The following is a 27,377-nucleotide window of genomic DNA, read 5'->3' as shown; positions in this document are numbered from 1 at the left end:
ACTCTTGGCATTTGGTGTTTTGCCAACTGGTTCTGATGTTACTGTTGTATTTTTGCTTTGGGTTTTAGAACCTAATTTTTAAAATTCCTTTTGTAGGTTGGAATATATTATATCATTGATTTTCTAACTGCAAAACATCTTTTGTTCATTGTTCTCATAATTATTTAAAGTATGTATTTGGTTATAGTTAGTCATGAGGTATAAAGCTGAGTATGTTTAAAACTTTAAATGAGAAAATGCATTTTGGTAAGTACAGGCTGATCTATATTCTACTCTATTTCAGTGGAAATATGTGAACATTTGTGATGGGCCTAGGTCAGATAAGCAATTGAGTTCAGAAAGAAAATACGTCAGAATTATGTATTCATATGCATACATATATGCTTTTGAAGATGAAATATACTTGCTAGTTGATTGCTTTGGGGGAAGATTCATGGAAATGGGCAAATTAATTATCAACAATAATGAATAGAAAAGAGTATAGAGTAAATTTCATTTGTAACTTTCCATACAATTCATTTAAGGGGAAATGGTGTTTTCAAAATATTAAATAGAGAGACATGTGTCTTTCCCAAAGCTATATATGCCATATTTTTCTATGCTTTTTAATAACTTGAATATCGATGAATTTAGACTGCTATGCATGATATTCTTAACGCAGGAGTGAAATGATGTTCAGATTCAAATGGTGCAGCAACTTGGGGTACATTAAGGAAACTTGCCTTCTTGTCTTTTATGCGAGGATGGCTCAAGGACACACACCTTCAGCCGTTGCAGGATTTTTGTGAACTGGGCCCTGGGCTCCAGATAATGGGAGTGTTCTTGGCTAATGGGAAGAAACATCAATTCTGTGCTGTGTGTCAGTGGGACCTTGAGTGGCTGAACACCAGCCTTTGCCAACCACATCCTTCCTTTTCTTCAAAGGCCAACTGAAGGACAGGTGGCCCCTAAGTTTTAGGGTTCATATCACCAAGATGTTGGAATCGTTTCATCCTTTGTATGTCTGGGTGTTCGCATCTGAAGTGTGGATGTCCTTGATTGGTGGGTGGCGTAGGTAAAAATGTTGTTGATACCAGTTAAATTTATTTATCCTATTATTTCTGGATTACTGGATAAATAAACGATGACTAAGCCCTGCAATGGAATGCTATGCAGCTCTGAAAAAGCATGAGGGAGCTCTCAGTGCACTAGTGTGAAAGTATCTCCAGGATATATTGTTAGGTGAAAAATGCAAAATAGTGTGTCCAGTATGCTGTCTCACGTGTAAGAAAGTGGACGTGAACACGTATTTCTGTTTGCTTGCCTTTGTACAAAGAAAAGCTGGAGGAGTGCGCAGGATTCTAATAAAAGTGATACCTATACGAGGATGGAAATAGGATTTGAAGTAAGACTTCTCACTATACACCTAATTATATGTAAAATTTTGAAGTATGTGAAGATGTTACTTATCCAATGAAATAAGTTAACATTAAAAAATTTAAAAAGAAAATATCACCCTGGATGCATGAAGCGAATGGATTAGGAAGGAGGAGAAGAGATATGGAGGGCCGATTTAGAGGCTGTTGTGGTGATCCCTGGAGAGAGAGTGATTCTAGAGTGCTAGCAGGGGAGACAGACAGAAGCGGGTAGGTTTTAGAGGCACTGAGGAGGTAAGACAGGCAGGGCTGTGGCGATAATGGGGAGGGGAATGATGAAAGAGGAGGAGTCAAGGGTGACTCCCAGGTTTCTGGACCACACCCTTAGATGGATTCACGAATCAGGGGAATAGAAGAAGGCTCAGTTGGTGGAGATGATGATACGTGTGCACATGTCGAGATGGGGCCAGACCCATACAAGGTGTTTGATAGAAGTCTGTTGAACAAAGGAGTGAATAAAATATTTCAGAGATAGCAAAGTAGAGACGTGAAGGAGGCAGTTGGATTTGTCAGTCCAGGGCTCCAAGGGGAGGTCTGGGCTAGGGATTCAAATTTGGGGATCACCAGCCAATAGATTTTGAAGCACTGGTAATTGTGGAGGACAGCTAGGAAATTAGAAATAGAAGAAAAGTGGGGTTGGGACGCAGCCTTGAGGAATTCCAAAACATCAAGGCCCGCTAGTGGAGGACAAGGCAGCAAAGAAGACTGGGCAAGAGTGGGCAGAGGGGTGGGAAAACTGGGAGCGTGTGGCAATATTGGACCAAGGAAAGAGTTTCAAGAAGGAGGCAGTGAGTGTATACTGAGAGCTGCAGAGCTATCGGGTATGATGAGGATGGAGAAATGTCCTCGGGATCTAGAGAGGGCATCAGTCATCCCAGCGAGATCCGTCTCAGAGGCCTCTTGGGTGAAAGGTGGATTACAGTGGATTGAGAACTGCTTACTTCAGATACTGGCCCACCATCTTCCCTGTCATCCTGGCTTGAAAACAGATGAGCTTCTTCAATTCCTCCTTTACCTTTATCCCTATCCCTCATCCTTACTAAACCATTTTCAAGTTCTGTTTACTCTGTTTCAACATTATCTCTTGCTTCTGTCTTCTTTTCACCATTCGTACTGCCACTTCACCAATTCAGATCCAGCCAGCAATCGCACCAGTGAATTCTACAAACACCTACTGTGTGCTGCTATACTCTGTTGTATGTAGAGATAACTCCCCTCTAGTCTTACTTCCTTTCTCAGATGCTTTGTATTACAGCCCTCTTACTCTCTTATTGGATCGACTCAGGTTACAGTTTTATTTGCCCATTCCTTTCTTTAAAAGGGGGTTCGGAGGAAAGGAAGTCAGCTATATATTTTGAGTGGCTGTTAGGTAGAGAGTGGGGCAAAAGCTTTAGTTACATACATGTTCTCATGTAATCATCATAGTGAATCACAAGATAGATATTCTTTTCCTGTTGCTTTATGTGTGAGGCAGAGAAAGCTCAGGAACGTTGAGGATCTTTTTCAGAATACTTTAGCTAGTTAAAGGGACAGAGCTAGAATTCAAACCAGATGTGCCCAGTGCAAGGTTTAGATTGTTTTCATTGTCTCGAGGTTAACTATCATCGAGCCACTCCAGAGATGGTACCTCTCCATGCAGCCTAAGATAAGGAAGGAGGCAAGGCAGTGCCACAGAAGTTGAGGGTGGAGAGCATTTTGAGAAAGACTGGGCAGTCTGCAATCACACTTCAGGGAGGACAGAAGTCGAGCCTTATCAGAAATGAGAGGGCTTCCCTGGTGGCGCAGTGGTTGAGAGTCCGCCTGCCGATGCAGGGGACATGGGTTCGTGCCCCAGTCTGGGAGGATCCTACATGCCGCGGAGCAGCTGGGCCCATGAGCCATGGCCGCTGAGCCTGCGCGTCCGGAGCCTGTGCTCCGCAGCGGGAGAGGCCACAGCAGTGAGAGGCCTGCGTACCACACAAAACAACAACAACAACAACAACAAAAGTTAGAAATGAGAAAAAAAACAATTAGAATTGACTAAGAGGGAGGTAACCTTTTATAGTAAAATGCTTTTGAGTGATGGGGGTGGAAACCAGATTATTGGGAGAATCAGAAGGAAGTGGGTGGGTAGGAAATAAAAGCAGCTGAGATAGACAAGGTGTTCCATAAAACTGGGGTGAAAAGGAATGAGAACTATGGAGGATTGAATGGAATATAATATAGACACACAGTAGAAACACATGCACCCACCCATACATTTATACCTGTAGGTGGAACAGAATAAACCTGTAGACTTGGAAAGTTAGAGAGAGAGGAAGAGAAATAATTTAGAAGCTGGGCCTTAGAGGAGGGAAGAAAGCACAGGCCCACAGTCAGTGTTCTTTAAATACGTCCTTGCACGGGGAAGGTTTAGATTCTGTTGAATAAAACTTGTGTAGGAAACTCCTGCTTGAGATAACGGGGATCTTCAACTCAAAGGGACATGCCAATCTCAAATTTCAAGGAAAAGCTGAGGTCCAGACACTAGCCTGGCAGGTAGAGGTGAAAGGGCTTCGAGGTTGTGATCACAATGCAAATCTGTGTTGCAGCTTGCCCCCAACCCCACCCTGAACTCCCTAGTCCCCTCCCCTGCCTTATTTTCCTCCATTGCACTCATAATTATCTGACCCTACTATATGCTTTTACTTATTTATTTATGAGTTTTCTCTCCACCCCACACCAGTTTGTCAGCTTCATAGATTTTTGTCTGTTTCATTCACTACTGTATCTCCGCAGTCCTTAAAGCAGTACCTGGTATACTGCAGATAATAGTCTTTGAATGAATAAATTAATCAGTCAAGATGGAGTCAAAGTCCCAGTGTAGGCATGGAATGGATTTTAGAGTTGCTTCAAACACTAGTGTTTGTGGCTCACTTTTTAGAGGATGCAGGTGTCAAGCTAAAACAGTAGGGTTGGACAGACTCATTCCTAGTGGTGTGGTGAAGGACTTGCCAGCGAATCCAATTTCTAAGGTCACGTGCTAGTTAGGAGAATAAGGCATTGTTACCGCTGTCTCAATTATCTACTGTTGCCTCATAAACCACGCTGTAACTTTAGTTATTATTGCTCCTAATTTCCTGGGTCAGGAGCTTGGGCAGAGTTCACGTGGGTGGTTCGTTGACTCCAAAAGGCATCGTGTGGGATTACTCACTTGGCTGCACTCAGCTGGTATCTAGGCTGGACTGAAAGGTCCAAGAAGGCTTCATTTATATGTCTGACTCCCCAGTGCTCCCCCATGTGGCACTGTCTTTCTTAACGGGGTTAGCTTGGGCTTCCTCACAGCATGGTGGACTCCTAAGGGGGAGTTTTCCAAGCAGTGAAGGTGGAAGCTGCCCATCTCTTAAGGCTCAGCCTCAGAAGTTATACAGTATCACTTGCCCCACTCTCTGTTGGTAAACATAAGTCACAAGGTGAGTTTAGAATAAAGGAGAGGGGAAGAGTTTACCTCTCAAAGAGAGAGGGGACAAAGAATACATAGCCATCTTTAGTCCACCGCATCTCATTAGGAGATTATATTGTTAGGATGCTTAGAAGTGGCTTTCTCTCCCAATTTACTTTGCAATCCAAGAGGTTAGTGAGAATTTAGAGAGCACAGATAATTTGCAAACTTTTCTGAGGGATTGAATACGGTTACATTAACAGTTAATTCCAAACTTGCCGAGTTCATGGAGAGATTTGTAAGGAACCAACTGGCAGGTGAGTTAAATGACTGGTTGAAATCATTATTTTTAAAAAGGTCTTGCTATATTTTAGAGAAATAATTTAATTTTTGTGAAAATTAAATGTGCTCATTATAAAAATTTCAAGCAATTGTAAAAAATACAAATAAAACCACAAATCATCTAAACTCCTTGTGCAGAGAAAAAAAACCATGATAACATTTGGTGAGCGTCATTTTAGTCATCTCTTTGTGCTTATGTCCACTTAGAAGGATGGCTGGCTGTCTGGTCGGCTGACTCTACAGGCAGGTAGATAGAAAGTTGATAGATAAAAACTTATAAGAATGAGATCACACTATACATGTTATTTTCGTGAAATATTGAAACTGAGTTTACTTGAATTTAAAAGAAGAAAAATGAAAAAGAAGGAAGAACTTCAAGTAAGAGCTATTAATTTTAGAGCTAGTAGTTCCTAAAAGATTGTATGAAGGTCATGGGGAAAATATGAAAACCGGTGAGAAATTGGATTTACATAAACTATATATTAAAATTTTAGACAGTATCAATTGTTCCCCACTGTGAAAGTTGACATGGTTAGAATTCTAACGCTGTATCCTACGCTGTTTCCCTCAGCTCCTGATTCTTGTGGTTTATATTGTTTTTACTTTGTGAAATTTACATTCTGTTTTTCTAATATCATTCCCACAGGTGTTAGTTTCTACATTTAAACAGGTTCAGTGATAACCTTGGTTTAGAATCATGGTTCTAAATTCTTCAATTTGATTCATCTTTTGGTTGGATGAATTTTGGTTTCCCCTCACCCCCAAAAGGGATAAACCCATAAAGGGCACTATATCCCCCCAAATTCTTTCATGTTTGAGAAAGTCTCCTTGTTGATTTCATAACCTTAAATAGCAGGTATAATGTTATTGTACACTCACAGCTTTCTAGACTTTTTTAAAGTTTGTCCCGTTACGGATTGATGCTGTTGAGAACCAGCTTGATTTTTTCCCACCCTTTCATATTCCTCGATTTCTTTTTTCATTTCAGATGTCTGCGTACGTCTTTCCACGTTCTGAAGTTCAGTGACTTTACCTGGATAGATCTCGTTGATAATAATTCTGTCATTTTTTCCCCCACAATGTTATGTGTCCCTTGGATCATAACATTCAGCTCTTTCATTAAGGAAAATATCCTTTTTATGTATTGTACCTCTGTTTACCTCTGCACCTCTGTTTTCAATTTTGTTGTTTATGTTTGTTGGGTTCTTTCGTTTCTTTGGGAACACCAGTGATGTTTACGTTGCATTCTCTTTGTATGACTGTTATCTTCTTTCTAATTGCTTGAATGCATTTTTCCCTCTGTGTTTTATTTATTGTTATTACCTCAAGCCTTTACTTCATGCCATTGATTTGCTTTTCAGGTGTGTCTGTTCGATTCCAAGCTGCTTCTAATTTATCTATTAAATCTGCACTGGTGGTGTTTTGGCCTCAGTTTATTTCCTTAACTCTACAGTCCCCTTTTTTTTTCTTTAATTCATTTTATTTATTTATGTTTGTCTGCGTTGGCTCTTTGTCACCGCAAGCGGGTTTTCCCTAGTTGCAGAGAGCGGAGGCTACTCTTCGCTGTGGTGTGCGGGCCCCTCACTGTGATGGCTTCTCTTGCTGCGGAGCACAGGCTCTAGGCGCGTGGGCTTCAGTAATTGTGGCTCGCAGGCTTAGTTGCTCCACGGCCTGTGGGATCTTCCCAGACCAGGACCAGGGCTCAAACCTGTGACTCCTGCCTTAGCAGGTGGATTTTTAACCACTGCGCCACCAGGGAAGTCCCTACGGTCCCTTTTTGTGTCTTGTTCTGTTGTTTTAACATCTCATCTTTGAGCCTCTACTGTAGTGATAACATATACTTGTTAAGCTCCTTCACAGTGAAAAGTATTTGTAGGAAAACGGCTTCTCTTCTGAGGGTTGTGTTTTCTTTTTGAACTTTGTTTTTCAACAGTCTTATGCATATTCAGTTGCTTCTTCCACCAGGGTTATTTTTGTAGCATGTTGGTATAGTTACTATATCATTTTTCCCCATCTTGCTCACTCATGGGTTATATAAAGCTTAATGTTTGTTCTGACATAGTGTGGTTGACTTCTTCTTGATATTCAGCCCTATTTGATATCAGTTCATTTTATTCTTTAGACTACCGTTTATTGTATCTACTTCTCCATAGCCTGAAGGTGCAGGGCTGGAGGAAGGGAAGGGAGTAGACGTCACTGCAGCTGAGTGTAGCCTTTAATGGAGGGCTGTTCTTTTTTCTGAATTCTCATTCAATGTCCTGTACCGGAGTACTTTCCACTGAGCTGAGGGTTACCCCTTGTGGACCTTGGTGTATCCCAGTTCAGCCCAGGGTCCTAAAAGAGAACAAATTCTGGTGGCCCTTCTTACCTTTGCTGAAATGGTATGTTGGGGCTTCTGTTCACCATGGTTTTTCATTACTTTTTTTCAGGCTGGCTTCTTACCACCTCAGTTTGCTTCTCTCCAAATAAGAGGGTACTAGTCCGAATTTTAAGGATTTTATTCACTTACCTTCTTTCTTCAGTACTGCTCCTGGGGGTGAGGTGGGATTAGAAGCCCCTTAGTACAATCATACAACAAAAATATATATATATAAAATATTTTTTTTTTTTTCCCTTCCTGTAATCTTTGAACTTTTTAGCTAAGCTTTTATGCCATTCCTTTGTGGGGTTTTTTTGCGGTACGCGGGCCTCTCACTGTTGTGGCCTCTCCCGTTGCGGAGCACAGGCTCCGGAAGCGCAGGCCCAGCAGCCATGGCTCACGGGCCCAGCCGTTCCGCGGCATGTGGGATCTTCCCGGACCCGGGCACGAACCCATGTCCCCTGCATCGGCAGGCGGACTCTCAACCACTGCGCCACCAGGGAAGCCCCATTCCTTTGTTTTATTGTTGTTGGTAAGTTTGGGGCTTACTCTTTGCCTTGCCATTTCTCTGTTTCTCTGAGTGGAAAAATTCTGTGGTGGGAAAATTCAGGGTCTGTTGTAAGTTCAGATACAACTGCAGTGATTAACACCAGGCATAATGTAGGGGTCACTAGTGATCTCCTATATTGTTCATTTTCATGACTTTCTGTAATTACCTAAAAACACTGCTTTGGTAGTTTTTAATAGACATAAAGAGTTTTACGTAATAGGTGACTAAAAACCAAATGGACAGTAAAAGGACCCTTATGTTTTTGCATTAAATGACAGAAAAATTCAGCAGAAAAACCATTGCTTTATGATAGAGTGTAGACAACATTAGTCTCACTGGAAGGCTTGTCTCAACTTGAGTAGGTAGCAAATAGGTCTTTGCTGAGCTCCCTTGGTGGGATATTTTCTGTCTCCTTAGCTTCTCTTATGACCAAGTGTCTGTGGTAGACAGAGTTCTAAGATGGCCCCGAGATTCCCCTTCCCAAGTATGCATGCTCTGTATACTTCCTTCCCCTTGAATGTCAGTGGGCCTGATCTAATCAGGTGAGTGCTTTTCAAAGAGGGTTTAAAGATCAGAGAGGTTGAGAACTGCAGCCGATGCTTGAAGGTGGTAACCTCTGTGAGTTCTGTAGCTACAGGAAAATGAATTCTGCCAACAAACACATGTGCTTGGAAGAGTACTCTGAACCTCATGTGACACCTCAGCCCTGGCCAACACCTTGATTTCAGCCTGGTGAGACCCTGAGTAGAGAACTCAGTTGTGCTGTGTCCAGACTTTTGACCTACAGAACTGTGAGGACACCTACAGGATTGGTGTCAAGTCACTAAATTGTGGTCATTAATTAGGTAGCAACAATATATGAATATTTTAAAAGCGATTTGCTTTATTTTAATTAATTCTGATTCTCTCCCTAAAGGGAAAAGCTCATTTCTTGTTTCATAATTTACTTTTTCAAAGAGGAAGCTTTTGTTCTGCTTTCCAAATTTTGTTGAATTTTGTTACTTTTTTGTCCCCGCTCCTCTGCCCACTTGTCTTCCTCAATACTGAGGTCAGAATAGGGATTTTAGATTGTTTACTGGTTTTAACTATAATTACAGCTTGGACACACTGATGAAAATGGTTTAAAAGTATAGTGGAACCCCATTTTGAAAATAGTTTTATGCCACTCGATCATGTTGTATGATCCTTTTAATGTGTTGTTGGGTTCCGTTTGCTAGCACTTTGTTGAGGATTTTTGCTTCAATGTTCATCAGTGATATTGACCTGTAATTTTCTTTTTTTGTGGTATCTTTGTCTGTTTTTGGTATCCGAGTGATGAAATAGATAACTTATAAGGACCTACTGTATAGCACGGGGAACTCTACTCAATACTCTGTAATGACCTATATGGAAAAATAATCTAAAAAAGAGTGGATATATGTATATGCATAACTGATTCACTTTACTGTGCAACTGAAACTAACACAACACTGTAAATCAGCTATACTCCAATAAAAATAAAAAGTTGTAGAGAACAGGTCAACATCCGGTTCAATGGCATATGTTAAGTCCATGGTGTTTTTTATTTTAAAAATTAACTTTACTTATATATATTCTGAACACTACATAAGTCCTAACTGCACAGCTCACTTAACTTCTACAAAGTGAACATACCTATGTACACACCCAGATAAAGAAATAGAACATTTCCAGAACATGCCCCCTCCCCTCAAGGCAACGACTCTTCTGGCTTCTATCACCATAGGTTAGTTTTGCCTGTTTGGGGACATTGAGTTCTCTTTTGGCTTTGGCTTCTTTAGCTCAGTGTTATGTTTGCGAGAGTCATCCATGATGATGCAGTAGTTGGTTCATTCTTGTTATTTTATAGAATTTGCTGTGTAAACGTACCACAATTTATGTACCCATTCAACCGTGGCAGAATTGTACTTATTTTATTCTTGTAGAATGGGTTGGTTTTATTTGGGGTTATTACCATTAGCACTGCTGTGAACATTCTTATACATGTATTCTGATGAATGTTCGTTGTATACGTAGAAGAATTGCTGGGTCACAGAAAAAAATATATATGTATTGTTGTTTTTTTTTTCAGCTTTAGTAGGTGTTAAGAAATGGTTTCCCAAAGTTACATCGGGTTACACTCCCACCAGCAGTGCATGACAATGACAGTTGCTACGTATCTTCACAAAACACTTGGCATTATAATTTATTATTCTTACTATTATTGTCACCATCATCATTATTTAAAATTTTAACCAGTCTGTTGTATGTTGGTATTATCTCAGTGTGTTTTTAATTTGCATTTCCCTCATGACTCACGATGTTTAATACCTTTCCATGTGTTTATTGAAGCCCAGTAATTTTCAAACTTTGGGTCATGCTCCATTATTGGGTCATGAAATCAAATTAGTGCATTAAGACCAGCATTTATAAAATCTGAAGTAGAATAGCAGGCAGTAGAAGAGAGTGAATTGCAAGTTGTCATGGTAAGTATGGTATATATTTATACATATGAAACTTTGTTTCAGTTTCATATGTATAAATATATGCGTCTGTATCTATATACCTTCATAGATGTACACCCATATGTATATCAATTTCTTATTTGTATACATAAATATGTATATTGCAACTGTGGGAATTGTATTTCTTGTTGTAAACATATTCTTATTTCTTATTGTCAGAAAGGTTTATGAAACCCTACTGTGTATTACACATTTAAACAAATCTACAACTTGATGAAGACAAAAACCATGCTTACCTCATTTGCATTTAGCACAGTTCTGAAAGATAGAACTCATAACTGAGATATTGGAAATACGATTTGTGACAATTTTTTAGGCCAAACTGGTAGCACACCATTAAGATGAAATATGAAAAGTAAAAGTAAAGTCCTTCATACAATAAGTGTAAAGTCTTTGTAATTGAATGAAGGAAAGTTACCCTAAAAGTGCATGGGGTAAAGAACCAGAATCATCAGTCCTAAATACAGAACCCTGAGTCCCCAGACCTCGAAAGAGAATCTGTGGATGGTGGCCCCAGAGCCTGTATGTTTCAGAAGATTCTTGGTGAGTCTGATAATCTGATAATTTCGGGAACCACTGATGTAGGCTGGAGCTTGCAGTGAATTTCACCTGCTGTAAGGGAGGAGGTCTCATGGAAGAGAGATTCTAAGTGTGCAAACCTTTTTTAAGCCTAACATTCCCCAAAACACTGTATTACAGAGTAATTCTACCCAGTTTCCTTTACCCTATAAAGTATTATTCTATAGCAACAAAACTCAGGAGAAGCCATTTAATTAAAGAACCATTATCTATAATTTCTATACAGTTAGGATAGAAGACAGGCAGCGAGTTAATCTGCTTTCCAATCCCTCTCCATGTGTATTTTAACTCCCTAATCCTCTTTTTCTCTAAACCCCCACCATAATGGAACCCCTAATGTGAGCTGCATACATTTTTCAATTATATAATACTTTGGTGCCTTTGTCTCTGAGATTTACTGTACTTTCACATTTGTATGCATTTTAAAGTAAAATTCTGAAGGCTTTATAAGCACAGCACTTTCTAATTAACAGTGAGCATAAAATGCTAGTGTGACAAATGTTAACCATGTATATTAGGGAATATTTAGAATCAATCTAGGTTGCTTCCCCCCACCCCGCCCCGAAAGGTCAGGTTTATACTATCCAAGATTAGGGAGAATGAATTTGTAATTTGGACAAACACTTCCCTGAATACCAATATTACTTTATGTAGTAATTATGGGATTTTAAATGCCAGTGAGTTCTGTTTTCTTTGTGTGAACTTGTGAATGTAATAAAACACTTTTGAAAAGCTAATCAAATAAAACTATCTAAGATTAATTATCAGCTTCTTACAGATTTTATGCACCAGATCATCTGTGTTGCCAAAATCACTTATGTGACTTAGGACTTAAGAATTCTCTTAAACCTTTCATTTTGTTCTTAGAATTCTTTTTAAAAATTATATAGTTAAAAAAATATGCATAAAAAAGCAAAGAGAAAAAATTTTAAACTAATCAAATCTCTACAACTCAGATAAAATTGCTATTAATATTTTGGTGGATATTTTCCAAGACATCTCAGTATATATACATGCACACACACCCATACAAACACCTAGTTTTACATAAACAGGTTAATAGAATATATGATACTCTGTTTCTTGTCCTTTAGGGCTAGTCATTGTTTTCTGTCTACTTTTGGTTGGGTTGTTTTCATATAAGTAAATAGATATATACGTCATAATTTTTAATGGTTACATGATATATACACACACACACTATACTTTAATCTGCTGATAGATATCTAGCTTGCATCTCTTTTCTCCTCTATTATATGTTTAGTTAACATCCTTCCTTGCACGTTAATCATTTTGCACCTGTACAATTATATTCCCAGGACAAATTCCTAGAAACCTGACTGAGCCAAAAAGCAAATGTTAATGTATATTAATTACCAAACTGCCCTCCAAAACTGTTATTTCAGTTGAAACTCCTGTCAGCAAAATGATAGAGCACTTGTCCTTATTTTAAAATTTGTATATGTTTAATTATTAATGAAGTTGTACATATTTCCGAGTGCTTACTGGATATTCTTATTTCTTTTTTGTTTAATTGCTTCACTATTTTTGTTGAGATGGTTGCCTTTTCTTACTGACTTGTAAGAGATCAGTGAATGTTGAGATATTGTTATTTGGACTGCAAGTTTGTCATTTGACTTAATTCTGTATGTAGTGATTTTTTAAAAATTAAACTAAATGTCATTTATTTATTTATTTATTTAATACAATTTTTGTCAAAAATTTATCGATGCATCATTTGATAGTTTCAAGCTTCTGTATCATGGTTAACAATGACCTTTGGCCGGATTGCAGAAATACCTATATTTCCTCATAGTAGTCTTAGGGTTTAATTTTTTTACATGATCATCTTTGATCCATCTGGGATTTATTTTTGAATAAGGAGAAAGATAATTCAGATTTATTTTTACCCCAATTGCTAGCCAGTTGTCAGACTTCATGAATATCTAATCTTTTACTCTGATTTAAAATGACTTGCTTTCTGATATTAAAATTCCCTTATATATTTGAATATACTTCTGGGATCTCTTTTGTTCTATTGATCTGTCTATTTTTGAATAATTATTATTGAATTTTTATTTCTGTGGCTTTATACTTTTTTTTATAAGCATCCCTTCATTTTTCATCTCTTTCAGATTTTGTCTGTTTTTGCTTATTTACTTGATGAACTTAAAAATCATTAGGTCGGACTAACAAAAGAAATGCTAAGATTTTCAGCTAGAGTTATATATTTTTATATTAATTAAGGGAAAATTGGCACTTTTGTAATACTAGATTTTCTTATTAAAAGTTTTTTTTTCTCATGGATTCAGGCATTCCCTTAGGTCTCTCGGTATCATTTTATGTTTTCTTCGTATAGGCCCTGGTCATTTAAAAAGATTTTTCTAGATATTTTAATTTTTTGATTGTTGCTGTGAATGAAATTATTTTCTTCCATGATATTTTCTGATTGTTAATCCTTTTTCAGAAAGTTGTTGACTTTTGTTTATTTATTTTATTTCCAGACACTTTAATGAGCACTCATTTTTTTTCTGATCATCTTTTGGTTGGTTTTAGCCTTTAAAAGTCCCAGGTGGTATCCAGGAGACTAAAGAAGAAAATATAATTCCCTTTACTGTAAGACATTACTTGAGGCTGTTAGAGAATGGAGCCTAAAATAGGGAAGTTTATGGAATATAATTTGTATATCCAGGAAAGACTGAGTCCTCATCACTGAAATGTAATGTAAGTCAGACTAAATATATTAGGATGAATAAGTATGTCATTCTTATGAGATTATTTAATACTCTGAGATGTCATTTGATACTCAATTAATTAATCTCTCAGGATTAATCTTTGTAGATTTGATATTACTTATGTGAGCAGGAGAGAGGCTAGATTTAAGTAAGCCTGAAGATATAAGTCCCTATTTAAGTAATGAAAATGTGAAGGATGGAAGGGAAAACGGAACTGACTTCCTCAAGAATTGGAGTTTACCAGGTTGTGAGTTCCAGGCTTGCTAATTTTTTGTATGACCCCCCCAAATACAATATAATTTATTTTCTTGTCATGAGTAATCCTCCTTCTTCCTCCTTCCAGCAAACACCTACAGTATTGCTCTACCTACCTACCATCCCAACCCCCCAGTAAGTAGATGTAAGATGGTCTGACAGTGCCATCTGGTGGCCACCTAGGAAACTATATGAACTAATCGCTGTCATTGGACCTCCAACCCGGGTTGGTACAATATCCTGGAAGCCAGGTCCAGGCTTGGGAACAAGCAGTTTATGCCTGTGACTACAGGCAAAGGGAGAAAATAATCAAAGTCCAAGCCCTGGCAAAGGCTGCCTGGGGAATCTGGGAAGGAGCCCAAAGGCTCCATTCACAGGAGTTGATAGAGAGTAAGGATTAGGTCCAAAAAGGGAGGTTTGCAAAGGAGTTCCAGCAGGAAAAACTTGGAGAGAGCTCCTGAACCAAAGCAAAGAAGGGGAGGTTTTGTTTTTTGTGTTTTTTTTGGTGGAAACTCTGCATTCAGCCTCAGGGCAGGGATGAGCTTAATTGTGAGCGTGCAATCAGTTCTAACACCTTTCTTCAGGGCTTTCCTCATCTACCTTTTTTTTTCTTTTCTTTTCCTTAAATTTTTTTTTTTCCCCATAGCTTAAAACTCAGATAATTTGGCAATTCCACATAAGGTCGAGGCTACTTCACACTTCCCTTCTCTCTATCTTTCCCCTCTTCTTCCCTTGCTCCCTCCTTCCCACTTCCTTTTCTCTTTTCCCTTCCTTTTCAGCTCTTATTTTTGAGTTCTCAGTAGAACCTTCCTCTTTCTCGTCCTTCATTCTATCCAGGAACCAAAACATAATCCTAGTTACAGCTGAAAAACCTAGAGATAGTGCTTGTGAGTCAGCTTTATCAAGGACAAGGGAAGGCAGAGGTGAAATGAAGAACTGGTACCACTAACCCCTGCATCCTTGGGAGAAGGGATCAGAAGTCCCTTCAACGTTACCACGAGGCTCAGTCCTCCCATTCACCCCCTGCATGATCTCCCCATGTGCCTGCATTCACGATTCTTGTTTCTTTTGTTCACTGCCATATTCCCAACATTTAAAATGGCATCTGGGCATATAGAAGGAACTCTATTGATACTTGTTGAAGGATGGAATGAATACTCGCACTGTATAAGCAAATCTGGCTTATTCATTTTTTACTGTATTTCAATTTTGCCTTGTAAGTGTTGCATTGATGCTAATTTTCATCGTGAAAGCATGATTTGCGACTTTTGTGAAATAATTCAAACGTAACATGTGAGGCTATTTCTATCACAAAAATAATTATTTTTTAAATTCCAAACCACCAAGTGACCTACTTTCAGAAAATAACTTTTCGTGTTTCACGTGTTTCTTTTATGTACATAAATGAAGTAGAAAACCAACAAAATGGCCAGCTTTTACCTATCTTAGCTTCTCACGTGCTCTGAATCCTCCCTCAAATAGAAGCTAAGACTATTAAATACAGAGGAGAAAACAAATTTGGAAAGCAGAAAAGTACCAAGCATTTGACAGAACATCTTGCCGACTGTGTTTTCTCTGTTTGCTGAGTCTCTTTTGCATTATAAATCCTTGATAACAGAGACAGAGAAATATCTATTCTCTATACAGAACTAAGCACAGAATTTGCCTAATATTTTTCAGAATTATGCCCTTCCTTGTGATCCTCCTTAGAACTGGAGAGACGAGGCAGGCTGCTTTCGTTTCATAGACTGTTCCTTGGACATAACTCTTGCGTGAGAATTTTCTGGGGATAAAAAAATGATCACTTGCTACTTTCCATTCCAAAACCCTAGGATTTCCTAAATATCTCACAGCTCTCTCTGATCTTAAAGAAGTGCTTTCATTTCAGTGCAAAGGGGAACTGAAAATGAATTCAGAGCTGGCCTGAATTAAGACAACAGAGGAGATCAGTGGGTGTGTAATATCCGAGTGTGGTAGAGCTTGGCTAACTCACGAGGATGCGTCACAACATCCCATCAGGCCTGACATTTTGTTCCTGGCTGATTTCAGTGGCAGTGATCATGGTGGGGGGGGAAGGCATATGTTGAATCTATAGTTCATTGACTGCACAGTCTGTGAGAAGCTACAAGGTATGAAAAGAGCATGGACATGCTGGCAGTGCCTTTGGCTGACTGTGTGACCTGGAAAAAAATAGGTAACCTCTCAGAGTCTTAGTTTACCTTTCTATGAAATGGGAATAATGATGCCTATCTGGAAGGGCTGTGTGAAGAAGAGAGCTACTAGGTACCCAGCCTAGTCCCTGGCTGGTGGTACTCCCCAGTGGATCTGCTGTGATCACGGCAGTCACGTGTTCTCTTTCCATTTCTCTCCCAGGTACCTTGGGATCACGAGGCCGCTGACGTACCCCGTGAGACAGAACGGGAAGTGCATGGCCAAGATGATCCTCTCTGTCTGGCTTCTGTCCGCCTCCATCACTTTACCACCGCTCTTCGGCTGGGCTCAGAACGTAAATGATGACAAGGTGTGCTTGATCAGCCAGGATTTTGGCTACACGATCTACTCCACCGCAGTGGCGTTTTACATCCCCATGTCCGTCATGCTTTTCATGTACTACCAGATTTACAAGGCCGCCAGGAAGAGCGCCGCCAAACACAAGTTCCCCGGCTTCCCGCGTCCCGTGGAGCCCGACAGCGTCGTCTCCCTGAACGGCATGGTGAAGCTCCAGAAGGAGGTGGAGGAGTGTGCAAACCTTTCGAGACTCCTCAAACATGAACGGAAAAACATCTCCATCTTTAAGAGGGAACAGAAAGCGGCCACCACCTTGGGGATCATCGTCGGGGCCTTCACTGTGTGCTGGCTGCCGTTTTTCCTCCTCTCGACGGCCAGACCCTTCATCTGTGGCACCGCGTGCAGTTGCATCCCGCTGTGGGTGGAGAGGACATTTCTGTGGCTGGGCTATGCAAACTCTCTCATTAACCCCTTTATATATGCCTTCTTCAACCGGGACCTGAGGACCACCTACCGCAGCCTGCTCCAGTGCCAGTACCGGAATATTAACCGGAAGCTCTCGGCTGCAGGCATGCACGAGGCCCTGAAGCTTGCCGAGAGGCCTGAGAGACCTGAGCTTGTGCTGTAAGGTCATTTATCACTGTTTTCCTTCTATCCCCCCAACCTTTATATGGGACTCCTTTTGGAAGCACATCGTAGAAAGCTTCCAGAATCAGTAGCAAGCTTATTTTCTACTAAGCGTATCAGATTTGAATTTAGAATACTGTAGACTCCAGTCTTCCACCCAGTAGAATTCCAAAAGCCAAAGATAGGTTTTTAGTTGGATTGGAAGAAGAGACTGATTCGCTGATGAATTGCAATTGATGTCAGTGCTGACAAGGAAGGTGATGTTTTTTATCCTTTCTCCGTAAATTGGATGTTATTTAGGTCCTTATAGCTCTGATTCTTGTAACATTATCATTTTAGTTGCTATTACTCTTAGATCCAGTAAAACTGTTTTGATGACCTCGTCCTTCACTGGTGGAAATCATGAAGGAGGTGATATTTGGGGTGGGTCTTGAATAGAGAGTAGGATTAAGGGATGGATGGCAGGAGTGGAGGTGGGTTTGGGGCTGCTCAAAGCAGAGGGGACAGCATGAACAGAGGGACACAAAAATGGATGGAGGTGCATAAAGAATCTGGGGTGTGTCTTCAGCAGGACCTAGAAGCTGGGTAGATTGGGGTCAGCTTGGAGGGCAGGTAGGCAAAGTGGGTGTGGGGAGAGCTGAAGGTTTTTGAACTGGAGTGAGACAAGGTATGCCGTGTAAGTAGAAGGGAAGTGGGTAGGAGACCAATGTAAAAGAGAGGTCTCCTGTCAGGAGGGCCTGCACGAGGAGGGTGGGAGAAGGGCCCGAGTAGTCTGGGGCAGTATGGAATGGTTCGTGTGGGGAGATGCCAGGATGGAGCAAAGTCTTGAAAACTACAGAGCTTTTAGAAAGTACTACCCATCTTTAGGAGTTGGGAATTGATAGAGAGTTGCTGAGTTTGTCTGGGAAGCACTAGTAGCTTTCCAAGAAGCAATTACAGTGGGCATTGGGATCCAAAAAAGGACCACAAAGGGCCAGTGGTGATAAGGAAATGGGTTTTACATGTAACACACATATGACTGAATTTGGCACTGTAAAGAAGGAAGGAGACAATATAGCAAAGTTGGCAGGTCCAGTGAAGACCTTGTTTTAAATTTGAGGTAGAGGAGATATCTTCATGTTTGAAAGCTGAGGGGAAGAAACTGGATTGTGGAAATAGAAGGTGCTGGTGAGAGAGAGAGCAGATCAGTGTTGAATGTGAGAGAAGAGTTATCCCTCTTCACTGAACATGGTTCTCTGGAATAGACCAGAGAACCATGGACGGTGGTAGCTTAGAGGGACCTCCTCAGTCATCTTGCCCAATCCCTTCATTTGACAGAAGAGGTAACTGAGTCCTGGCAAGTGAGATATCCCACAGTGATTAGCGTTACCACTGGGTCTACATCCCACAACATGTGAGTCTTGCCTCTATATACTCTCCATATACTAGCCTGCCTTTATCTGTGATCAAGATGGCCAGGGAGACCTCTGTGCTCTCAGCTGTCTCAGGGGAACAGGGTCCCAAAGTGCCCTCATGGATTACAGTAGACTCTAGGGGCTCCCAACCTAGGATACACCCCAAATGACTCTGAAAACCTCAAGGAACTCAGCTTGTTCTCTAACTCATCACCAGGATGAAGGAGGCAGAAACATCTCCTTAATATGGATAAGGGAAACCAGAGATCATCATTTCCTGTCCTAGGAACTCAAAGTTGTAAGACTACAGATATGCTAATTCTTGAGCTGTGAAATAGCTTCACAGGTATTTATTTTTACTTCTATTATATACACTCTTTGGTACATATGAAATTGTTCGCAGTAAAAAATTAGAGTTTTTTTTTTTTAAGAAAGAATACAATCTTAGGTTTCAGAATATATGCAATGAGCAACCTATATCCCCAGGGATATTTCCAGGCCTATAAGAGTCTTACTGAATTGACCACTAGTGTTTGTTCACCGGGACCAGATTCTAAATTCCTTCAGGGAAGGAGCTATGTCTTAGTCAAATTTCTGTTTGCAGAATCTAGTACAGTGCCTGACACTGTACTAGATAATAAAAGTAATAATTTCTAACAATTATTGAACACCTACTACATGCTCTCATGGTGTACGTCGTTCTACCTGTAAAGTAGGTGCTTCTGGCATCCCCAATTTTCAGAAGAATAACTGAGGCTCAGGGACGTAAAGTAACTTACCTCAGATCACATAGCCCCTAAGTGGTAGGTATGGTATGAATCACTCCAATGCATGTGCTCTTAGCTATTATGCAACACTACTTGTCAAATGACTTGAGTCTGTAGGAGTGAAGAGCTATGGAATGTTTTGAGCTGGGGATTTTAGCCATCAGCTCTCTAAGAAGACATTTAGAAAAAACTTGTTAGTAGAAGTAAGTTAAGTTTATTAGACTTACTGTAGCTTAGGAGGACACCTCCTTGACAGAGACTTGATAGCTTCTCAGATGGAGGGAATAAGCAAAGATATTGATAGAGTTTTAGAGCTTGGGCTGGGTCATGTTAAGGTAGGGAACTAGTAAGGACTGGGCAGAGGTTATGACATGATAGCTTTGGATTGGTGGGTGTAACTAAGTGAGGGCCTTTTTTTTTTTAAATTTTTTATTTTATATTGGAGTATAGCCGATTCACAATGCTGTGATAGTTTTGGGTGCACAGCAAAGGGACTCAGCCATACATATACATGTATCCATTCTCCCCCCAAACTCCCCTCCCATCCAGGCACCTCGATGCCAGTATTAATGAGCAAACTATCAGTAAGTCTAATAGTCTTACTATTGACGAGTAAGCTTGTTTGGTTGGTGCACAGTCTTATCTTTTGGAAACAACTATTTCCTGGAACAAGTACTGGGTGATTTTGCCTGGCCCCAGAGTTGTTTAGCACAGGAGCTGAAAAGCATGTTGGTTTCAGTTCCCAGGAGTAACATGCTGAAAGATGCGTTTGAAGAGAGTCTCCCCGGCAGCAGTGGGAAGGGTGGATAAAATAGAAAGACTGGTGGCCGGGGGTCCAGTTAAGTAGCCAATATAGAAACTAGGAAAGAACCATTGAAATCCTCAACTAGGAAACACCACTCTGTTAGTTTTCCTCCTGTACAGTCAAAGAACTTGAGAATAATTTTATTGATTATTTTAGCTAATAATTCACACATAATTCAGATAGTTTACAAAATGCTAATTTTCAGATGTCACACAAACAGGCTTTCCAGTTTGAAATAATAGTCACCCACATATATTGATGATTCACCCTCACGTATTACGCTGAGCACTCCATGTGAATTAGGTCACTTAATCCTTATGACTTTATGAGAGGTGGGTTCCTTCATCTCCATTCTGTTGGGGAGGTCAAATAATTTTTTCAGCCATCCATGTGGAGCTGAATTTGAGCACAGGACTGTGTTTAAATCTGTGTTTAAATGTACTTTTAACTTCCACACTACTGTGACTTTTATAAAAGTAAATCAGCCAACATAACATCCAAGGATATTTGCCTCTGTGTCTTTAGCTAATGCGGAGTCTTGGGTATTACTTTCCTGTTCATCTAAGACAGGGCTCAGCAAACTTTTACTGTGAAGGGCCAGATGGTAAATATTTTAGGCTTTGCTAGCCATACGTTCTCCACTGAAACTACTTATTTCTGGCTTTGTAGTGAGCAAGCAGTCCCAGACACAAGTAACCAAATGAGTATGGTGGTGTACCAATAAAACTTTATTTACAAAAACAAGTAGCCAGCTGGGTTTGGCCCACGGGTCATAGTTTGCTCTCCCCTGGCCTCAGAAAATGACTGTGTCCTCATTACATCTCTCTGTTTGAATTTATAATTATTGATCTTATTTATAATTATGGAATGTTAAAATCATTTGGGATGAATGGCCTAAATATTTATTAACTCTAGGAAGTTTCTAATTAGAGAGTTGGAATAGCTGCTATTTAAAAAATTCTATACCAGGCTGCTTTCTTTTCAGTTCCAATGTGGGGGGACTCCTTTTTAAATTCTTGTTTATAACTGTGTCAGGCATTGAGGAGGATACAGAAAACACATGATGTCTTTCCTGCCTTAGTGCATGTATTTCTATTGCACAGACTGCACATAAACACGCACATGCTCCTTCACTCTTTTTGTGTTGAGAACACAGGAAAAGTGGAGACAGGAAAAGCTATAGGATTCAAAAGAGAGGAAGGTAACTCAGTGATTTCCCTAACTGATCAGAGAAGACTTCCGGAAGGATATGGGCTCGAGTACATCTGTGAAAGTTAAAGCATTTATAACTAAAGGAGACTAGAGATGGCATTCCACATGAAGGAGACATTTGCTATAGAGGCGTCAGTGTGGGACCTTACGCAAAGGACGGGCTGCCCAAAGCTAAGCATTGTTGTAGGGGAGATTTAGAGATCATAATGGAAAGGTCGAATAAATTAAATTATGAAGGATCTTCCATTCCAGCCCCAGAAATTTGGGATTTTTAGTGTAGATAAGTGGTTCTCAACCTGGGGTGATTTTGCCCGCAGGGGACATTTGACAATGTCTGGAGACATTTTGGTTGTCACAACCGGGGGAGGGGAAGACCTCCTGGCATCTGGTGGGTAGAGGCTGAGGACGTTCCTAAACATCCTGGCTTACACAGGCAGCCCCCAGAGCAAAGAATCACCCAGCCCCAAACGTCCATAGTGCTAAGGTTGAGAAGCCCTAGTGTGGGCAGAAGGAAGCCATCAACTGAATCTCTGCAAGTAGGAAAATGGACTCACCAAAGCCATGGAGACTGATTTAGTGGCATCATGTGGAATGAATTAGAAGCTAGAGGCTGGAAGTAAGGCATCTCTTCATTGGCTTGTTTTCTCCAGAAACATTTGAGGGCTTGTTGTGTACAAGGCATGGCGCCAGGAATGTCTGGGATATAAGGATGAATAAGCGACAGTCCTTGCCTCTGGAAGCTCACAGTCCAGTGGGCTGGGTGGCTGTAGATGCGGTGGTAGCTGGTAAAAGACTAGTAACCAGAACTCCCACCATGGTCCATGCTCTGCACAGCTGCATTCAGGTAAACACCAGTTGGATAACCCCAAGCAGTCCTAACTCTACTGGAGTCTCTGGAAGAATAATGTGGCATCCAGTCCATAGCTCACAGCAAACCTTAGAACCCTTTGTCCCCCCACCCTCTCTCTCTAGCGCTCACACTTCTTGGCCAACCTGGAGACTCCGGGCTGCTCCCTCCAATCTCTCTAGCTCTTTTCTTCCCCTCTGGCTGCTTGGGTTCTAGTCTCTTTTACTTTTGTCCCTAATTCCACCTTCTTGGCTCTATTTTTTCTCCTATATAATAGTTGTCTTTCTTTCCTGTAAAAACAATCTACTGGATTGTGTATTGCTACTTCCAAATATTTCCCCATTTTCTTGATCAACGTAGTGAGAGGCTCAGGAGTCTGGCAGGCACTCAGGAGTCTTCCTTGGGTAGCGAGTGAATACAGGGAAAAGGCTATAAATACTTCACTGGTAATTGTAATTCACTAGTCTAAATTACAGTCTTTGTCACCTTTTCACAAGTATTCAAATACTGGTAATATAAAACCAAATGTGATCATGTGATAGAAGCAGGGATTTTTTTTTTAATTTGATGGCTTTATTTATGGATTTGCTTTGAATCACCATAAATGGCTTTTAAGTGTCACATTTAGATGACTTTTGTTCTTTGACACCATTACTGTGAACAATATTGAATAGCAGTTTCTAAAATACTTCCATATAAAAGAATTTCATGAAATGGTTTTGAAGTAGCTCTGCCTTCCCTTCTCCCTTCTTTTCGTCAATGAGCCTCTTATAATCCCTGTCAATTGCAATTCTAGTGGAATAACCTTGAGTTCCTGCCATGAATTCTGTCAATATGCTGCTCCCTGGTTTGTACTGAAGCTTTGAAGCTCAGGGTGATTCTACCTTTTCTTTACAGAAACCAGTGATTAAAAAAAAAAAGATGAAACGGGTCCCAGTGGAAATTAGGAAGAAGCTTCAAGCACCTGGATATCTGTGGTGGGATGTTGTCTTAAAGACAGAAACAAACAAAAATGTGGCTGTTTCATAGATTTTCTTTCCCCAGAGTAGTATTTTCCTCATCATTAACTAGCTGGAATTCAGCTCTTTATTTTTATTAAATCATCAATTAGTACTAATAATAGCTTGTTCGCTTCATGCTTTGTAGTTGCCTACGTTTTAACTTCGCAGTCTCTTTCAAGTAGGAAATGCAGGCAATTGACCTCTCTTGATTTTTCTAATATTTTTGTTTGTTTGTTTTCTTAGTAGACAGTAAATACACATAGCACAAAATAAGATGAAGCAATACAAACATACCTACAAGAAAAATAAGCCTCGGGGGCCTGTCTTAGAAAGAAGATATCCATGGTGGAAATCATGAAGGAGGTGATATTTGGGGTGGGTCTTCAATAAAGAGTAGGATTAAGGGATGGCAGGGGTGGAGGTGGGTTTGGGACTACTCAAAGCAGAGGGGACAGTAGGGACAGAGGGACACAGAAATGGATGGAGGTACATAAAGAACCTGGGGTGTGTCTTCAGCAGGACCTGGAAACTGAGTAAATTGGGGTCAGCTTGGAGGGCAGGTAGGCAAAGTGGGTGTGGGGAGAGAGGAAGGTTTTTGAGCTGGAGTGAGACAAGGTATGCAGTGTAAATAGGGGTTCACAGCAGGAGAAAGGAAATGGGTTGGAGACCAATGTAAAAGTGAGGTCTCCTGTTGGGAGGGCCTGCACGAGGAGGGTGGCATTGAGACTAGGAAAGAGGCCAAGGATGTCTGGACGTTTGGAAGTTGACTAGCAGGTGGGTGGTGAGGAAAGGGGGACTTCAGAGATGGTGCTGGAGCCGGGAGAGATTCAGTAAAGTTCAGGAGCCGTTGTGAGCTGCAGAGGAAGTGCAGCCTCCTCTATGGGAGAAGAGGCAGAGGCCCCAGGCTAAGAATAAGTGTGGAGCCCCACTGGGGACACAGCCTTTTTCCAGTGCCTGCACCTACACACCCAGCAGCCTGGAGCCACGGGTCCGAGCTGAAGCGCGGTGCTTCTCCTCAGGCACCATCACGTGGGGTAAGGCACAAAGCGAGAGATGGTGTCTTATGGAGGAACTGATCCTGTCACCAGGGAAACCCATCCGACAAGTCTTGACAGCCAAGTGAGAGGGGCACTTTCAATGGGATGGGAAGGCAGAGGCCCTGGACCCTCTAAGACCTGGCTCTCATGCACATGGATATGGTTCGGTAAGTTGAGTCCTGTGATGGTACAGAGGTAGGAGAGTGTGTATCTAGAGGGACTGTGGCTCTGCACTAAGGAGAGAGAGACTTCCTCAGCTGTTGGCCAAAACTTCTCCATGACTCATGGTACTTCTGTGAATCTAGGGAGGAAGGAAGTCAGGGAAGTGGGGTTTCCCGGTCTCTGCACACAGGGTTTACTATAGTGCCCCCTCCTAGGTTTGAGGGGGAGAATACTCGCACTGTAGTCAACATTATTATCTTCAAGTATGGCAAGTAGTATTTTGCAAGGATTATTGAGAGTAGAGCCATTTTGGCCTAAAGCTATATTATAAAAGTGAATTTCTAAAGGGTTATCTGGAGCTGATTTGCAAATATATTAAGGCCCTGGCAACTTACAGAAGCTATGAAATGTATGAAAAGAGCCATAGCACTGTTTCTTTCCCCTTAGATGCTCATAACCCCTTAGAAACCACAAATAATTCAAATGACTGAATGCAGTAAATATTAAATCCACCCACCACAAAATGAAAACTCACATTTACAGTTCTGCTAAATCATTTTCTTGCCTCCTTTCTCTCTCTCTCTCTCTCTCTCTTTCTCTTTATAGACAAAACTCTGACTACTGTAGAAAAAAAAGTCATGATTCATGATCAAAAACAGAATAATGGAGATGAAATAAACAAGGCAAGACAGAGGTGGAAACAGAACGAAATCAGTTGCTGAGACTTCGGAACGGAATGAGGCTTCTGTCCTTTCTTGGGATGGCTAAAATGTGACCAGCAAAGTATACCTGCTGTTCAAAGTATATTATGAGGGGGATGGTGACCTCTCCTTTCTTTCCTGTGGATCACTGCTATTGTGTGCAGATGAAAACAGCCCAATCAGCTCGGCAGTGAGCACTCGCACAGAACTGAGTTCCAGAAAGGAAACAGTTTCTGGTGCTTTGCTTCTGTCCAAGTCCGTGCAAGTGAAGAAAGTTCCCATGCACGCTTCCCATGCTTCTGAGTCTAGGCGTTGTGGTGAATATTCAGGAATCATGTATAAGACAGATGTGTTTTTGTTTCTGTTTTTGAGACAGATGTATTTTGTTGTGGGACAGAAGGGTGTTTTCCCCAGCAAACTGCGGTAAGCATAGTGATGAATACGTTGCATGTCCACGTTAGAAAACAGAACCCCGTCATCAGCTACCACAAATGATCTCCCAGAGCAGTGTCTGTTCCGCTTCTGTCAAACAGTTTGGCTTTTTTGCAGGGTCCCTGTGACGTCCCCACCAGTGTACTTTCTTTGTTAACTCGCTTCTCTCATTATGGTGTTAACTCAGGAACATCTCAGGATGGAGAGAATAGTGAAACCTGGATAAAGCTTTTTCTCACACTTGCTCTTCTTCTGGGGGATCCTGAGAGGTGAGGGCGGTTCCTCCTGTGAGGAGTTTTCCCTGGATGAAGAGCGGGGGCTACCTCACCACACCATATAGTAACATGATGGTTGGCACAGAACTTGTGACTGTTGTTTACACCTGGGTGCAGTGGGCCCACAGGCTGGTCCCTAACTGTGAGGATTGGGGGAGGAAGTATGGGAATAATGTGGTTTCCATGGAAGACTGTGACGCTTCTGGAGATGGAACATCCACATGTTAATTCTCATTGAGCAGCGTTTTATTAAACTGTGTGCATCGGAGGTCACCTGGGCCAGTGTTAGGAGCCCTCCAGAGTACCATTCTGCTCCTTCTGGAGGATTGGTTTTTGTGTTCTCTGTATCTTAAATCAAATGTGCACCTGGGCAATTCTGTTCTTCTCCTCTCCCTCTCCCCAAAGTGGTAGACATTCAGGGCAGGTCAGGAAACAGAAAAGATCCCTTTGTAGATAGTATATATTTTTAAAATGGTTCTGTGTAATATGTATGAGCTAGGGAGACAGAAAGACAGTAGATCAGAGAAGAGTACCTCCAAGGGGACAAAATGAATACCAACCTTCATTTGACAAAAGAGAACTGAAAGAGAATATTATTTTCCTATAATATATATAGCTGTTCTCTCACAGGATAATGTGGAATTCCAACGTGGATGGTGGATTTCTTCCAACTTTCACTGACATTGCTTCTTACAACACACGGGGAAGGGTCTGCCTTTCTGAAAGGGGAGGTGGGCACTATCCTTTCCAACAAAGCTTGTACAAATTCCTGAACCGCAGATTTGCTAAAGTAACTGTAAATAATTATATTCATAATTTAAATGATTATTTCTGGTCAGATAAATGTTGTTAAATTTGAAAATGTTTTATTACATTACATCAAATAAAGTTTATTTGTAGCTGTAATAAAGCAACTTAAATGACTTTTAATTGAAGGTCTGATGTTATAAATGTCGCTCTACATGGAATAACAGAAGGGCAAACTTTATATATCTGCTACCATCCTAACAGGTAGTTAAGACAGTTCTGTAATTAATTGCATCCATTTTGTAACTTTAAAAAAAAAAAAACAGTGACTCCTTGATTTGATTAATGAGCATTTATTGGGTTCCTGCTACATTCAGCACTGTGGACATCGAGGGAACCAGAATGCGTAAAGTCAGTCCTTCCTTTTGAGGAATTTGCCATCAGAAGGCAGACATTTCTCAGCTTGTCACCATATAGTATAGTACGTGCTGTAGCGGTTTGTAGGGAACGACATGTTTCTTTCCTGTAGTTTAAGACAGGACATTATGGTTAATTGGGTTGATGCAGGTTTTCATATGTGTTTAATTTTTTTTATTAGGACCTTAGATTTTCATATTGGCTCTTTATCCTGCCTGACTTGAACGCCTGATCCTTGAACTCTCTGCTTCATTCTGGCTACAGAGGCTGGACATTGGACACTGTGCT

General features: G+C 40.7%; 1 protein-coding gene across 5 annotated transcripts in view; it reads left to right on the top strand.

Moving 5' to 3' along the window:
• The window catches only part of HTR7 (5-hydroxytryptamine receptor 7), a 93,352-nt gene extending 66,525 nt beyond the window's left edge, over window positions 1-26,827 (top strand). Inside the window, exons 2-4 of one of the 5 annotated variants that reach the window (XR_003433824.1) lie at window positions 16,531-17,289; window positions 18,904-19,032; window positions 25,124-25,232. Coding sequence is in view for 4 of the 5 variants with exons in the window: in XM_027112017.1 (XP_026967818.1) it covers window positions 16,531-17,289; window positions 24,407-24,522; window positions 25,124-25,239 (991 nt within the window). In the remaining variant the exon portion in view is untranslated. Of the gene's footprint in view, window positions 1-16,530; window positions 17,295-18,903; window positions 19,033-24,406; window positions 24,523-25,123 lie in introns of those variants that run through there. The other 4 variants (XM_027112017.1, XM_027112018.1, XM_027112019.1 and 1 more) reach the window with 4 other exon arrangements.
• The last annotated feature ends 550 nt before the right edge of the window (window positions 26,828-27,377 follow it).

Source organism: Aethalodelphis obliquidens, unplaced genomic scaffold (assembly GCF_003676395.1).
Source record: "Aethalodelphis obliquidens isolate GAN/ISIS:26980383/991018 unplaced genomic scaffold, ASM367639v1 scaffold11, whole genome shotgun sequence".
Taxonomy (NCBI): Eukaryota; Metazoa; Chordata; class Mammalia; order Artiodactyla; family Delphinidae; genus Aethalodelphis; species Aethalodelphis obliquidens.
The sequence above is the reverse complement of the archived record's forward strand: the minus strand, read 5'-3'. Positions and strand labels throughout refer to the sequence as shown.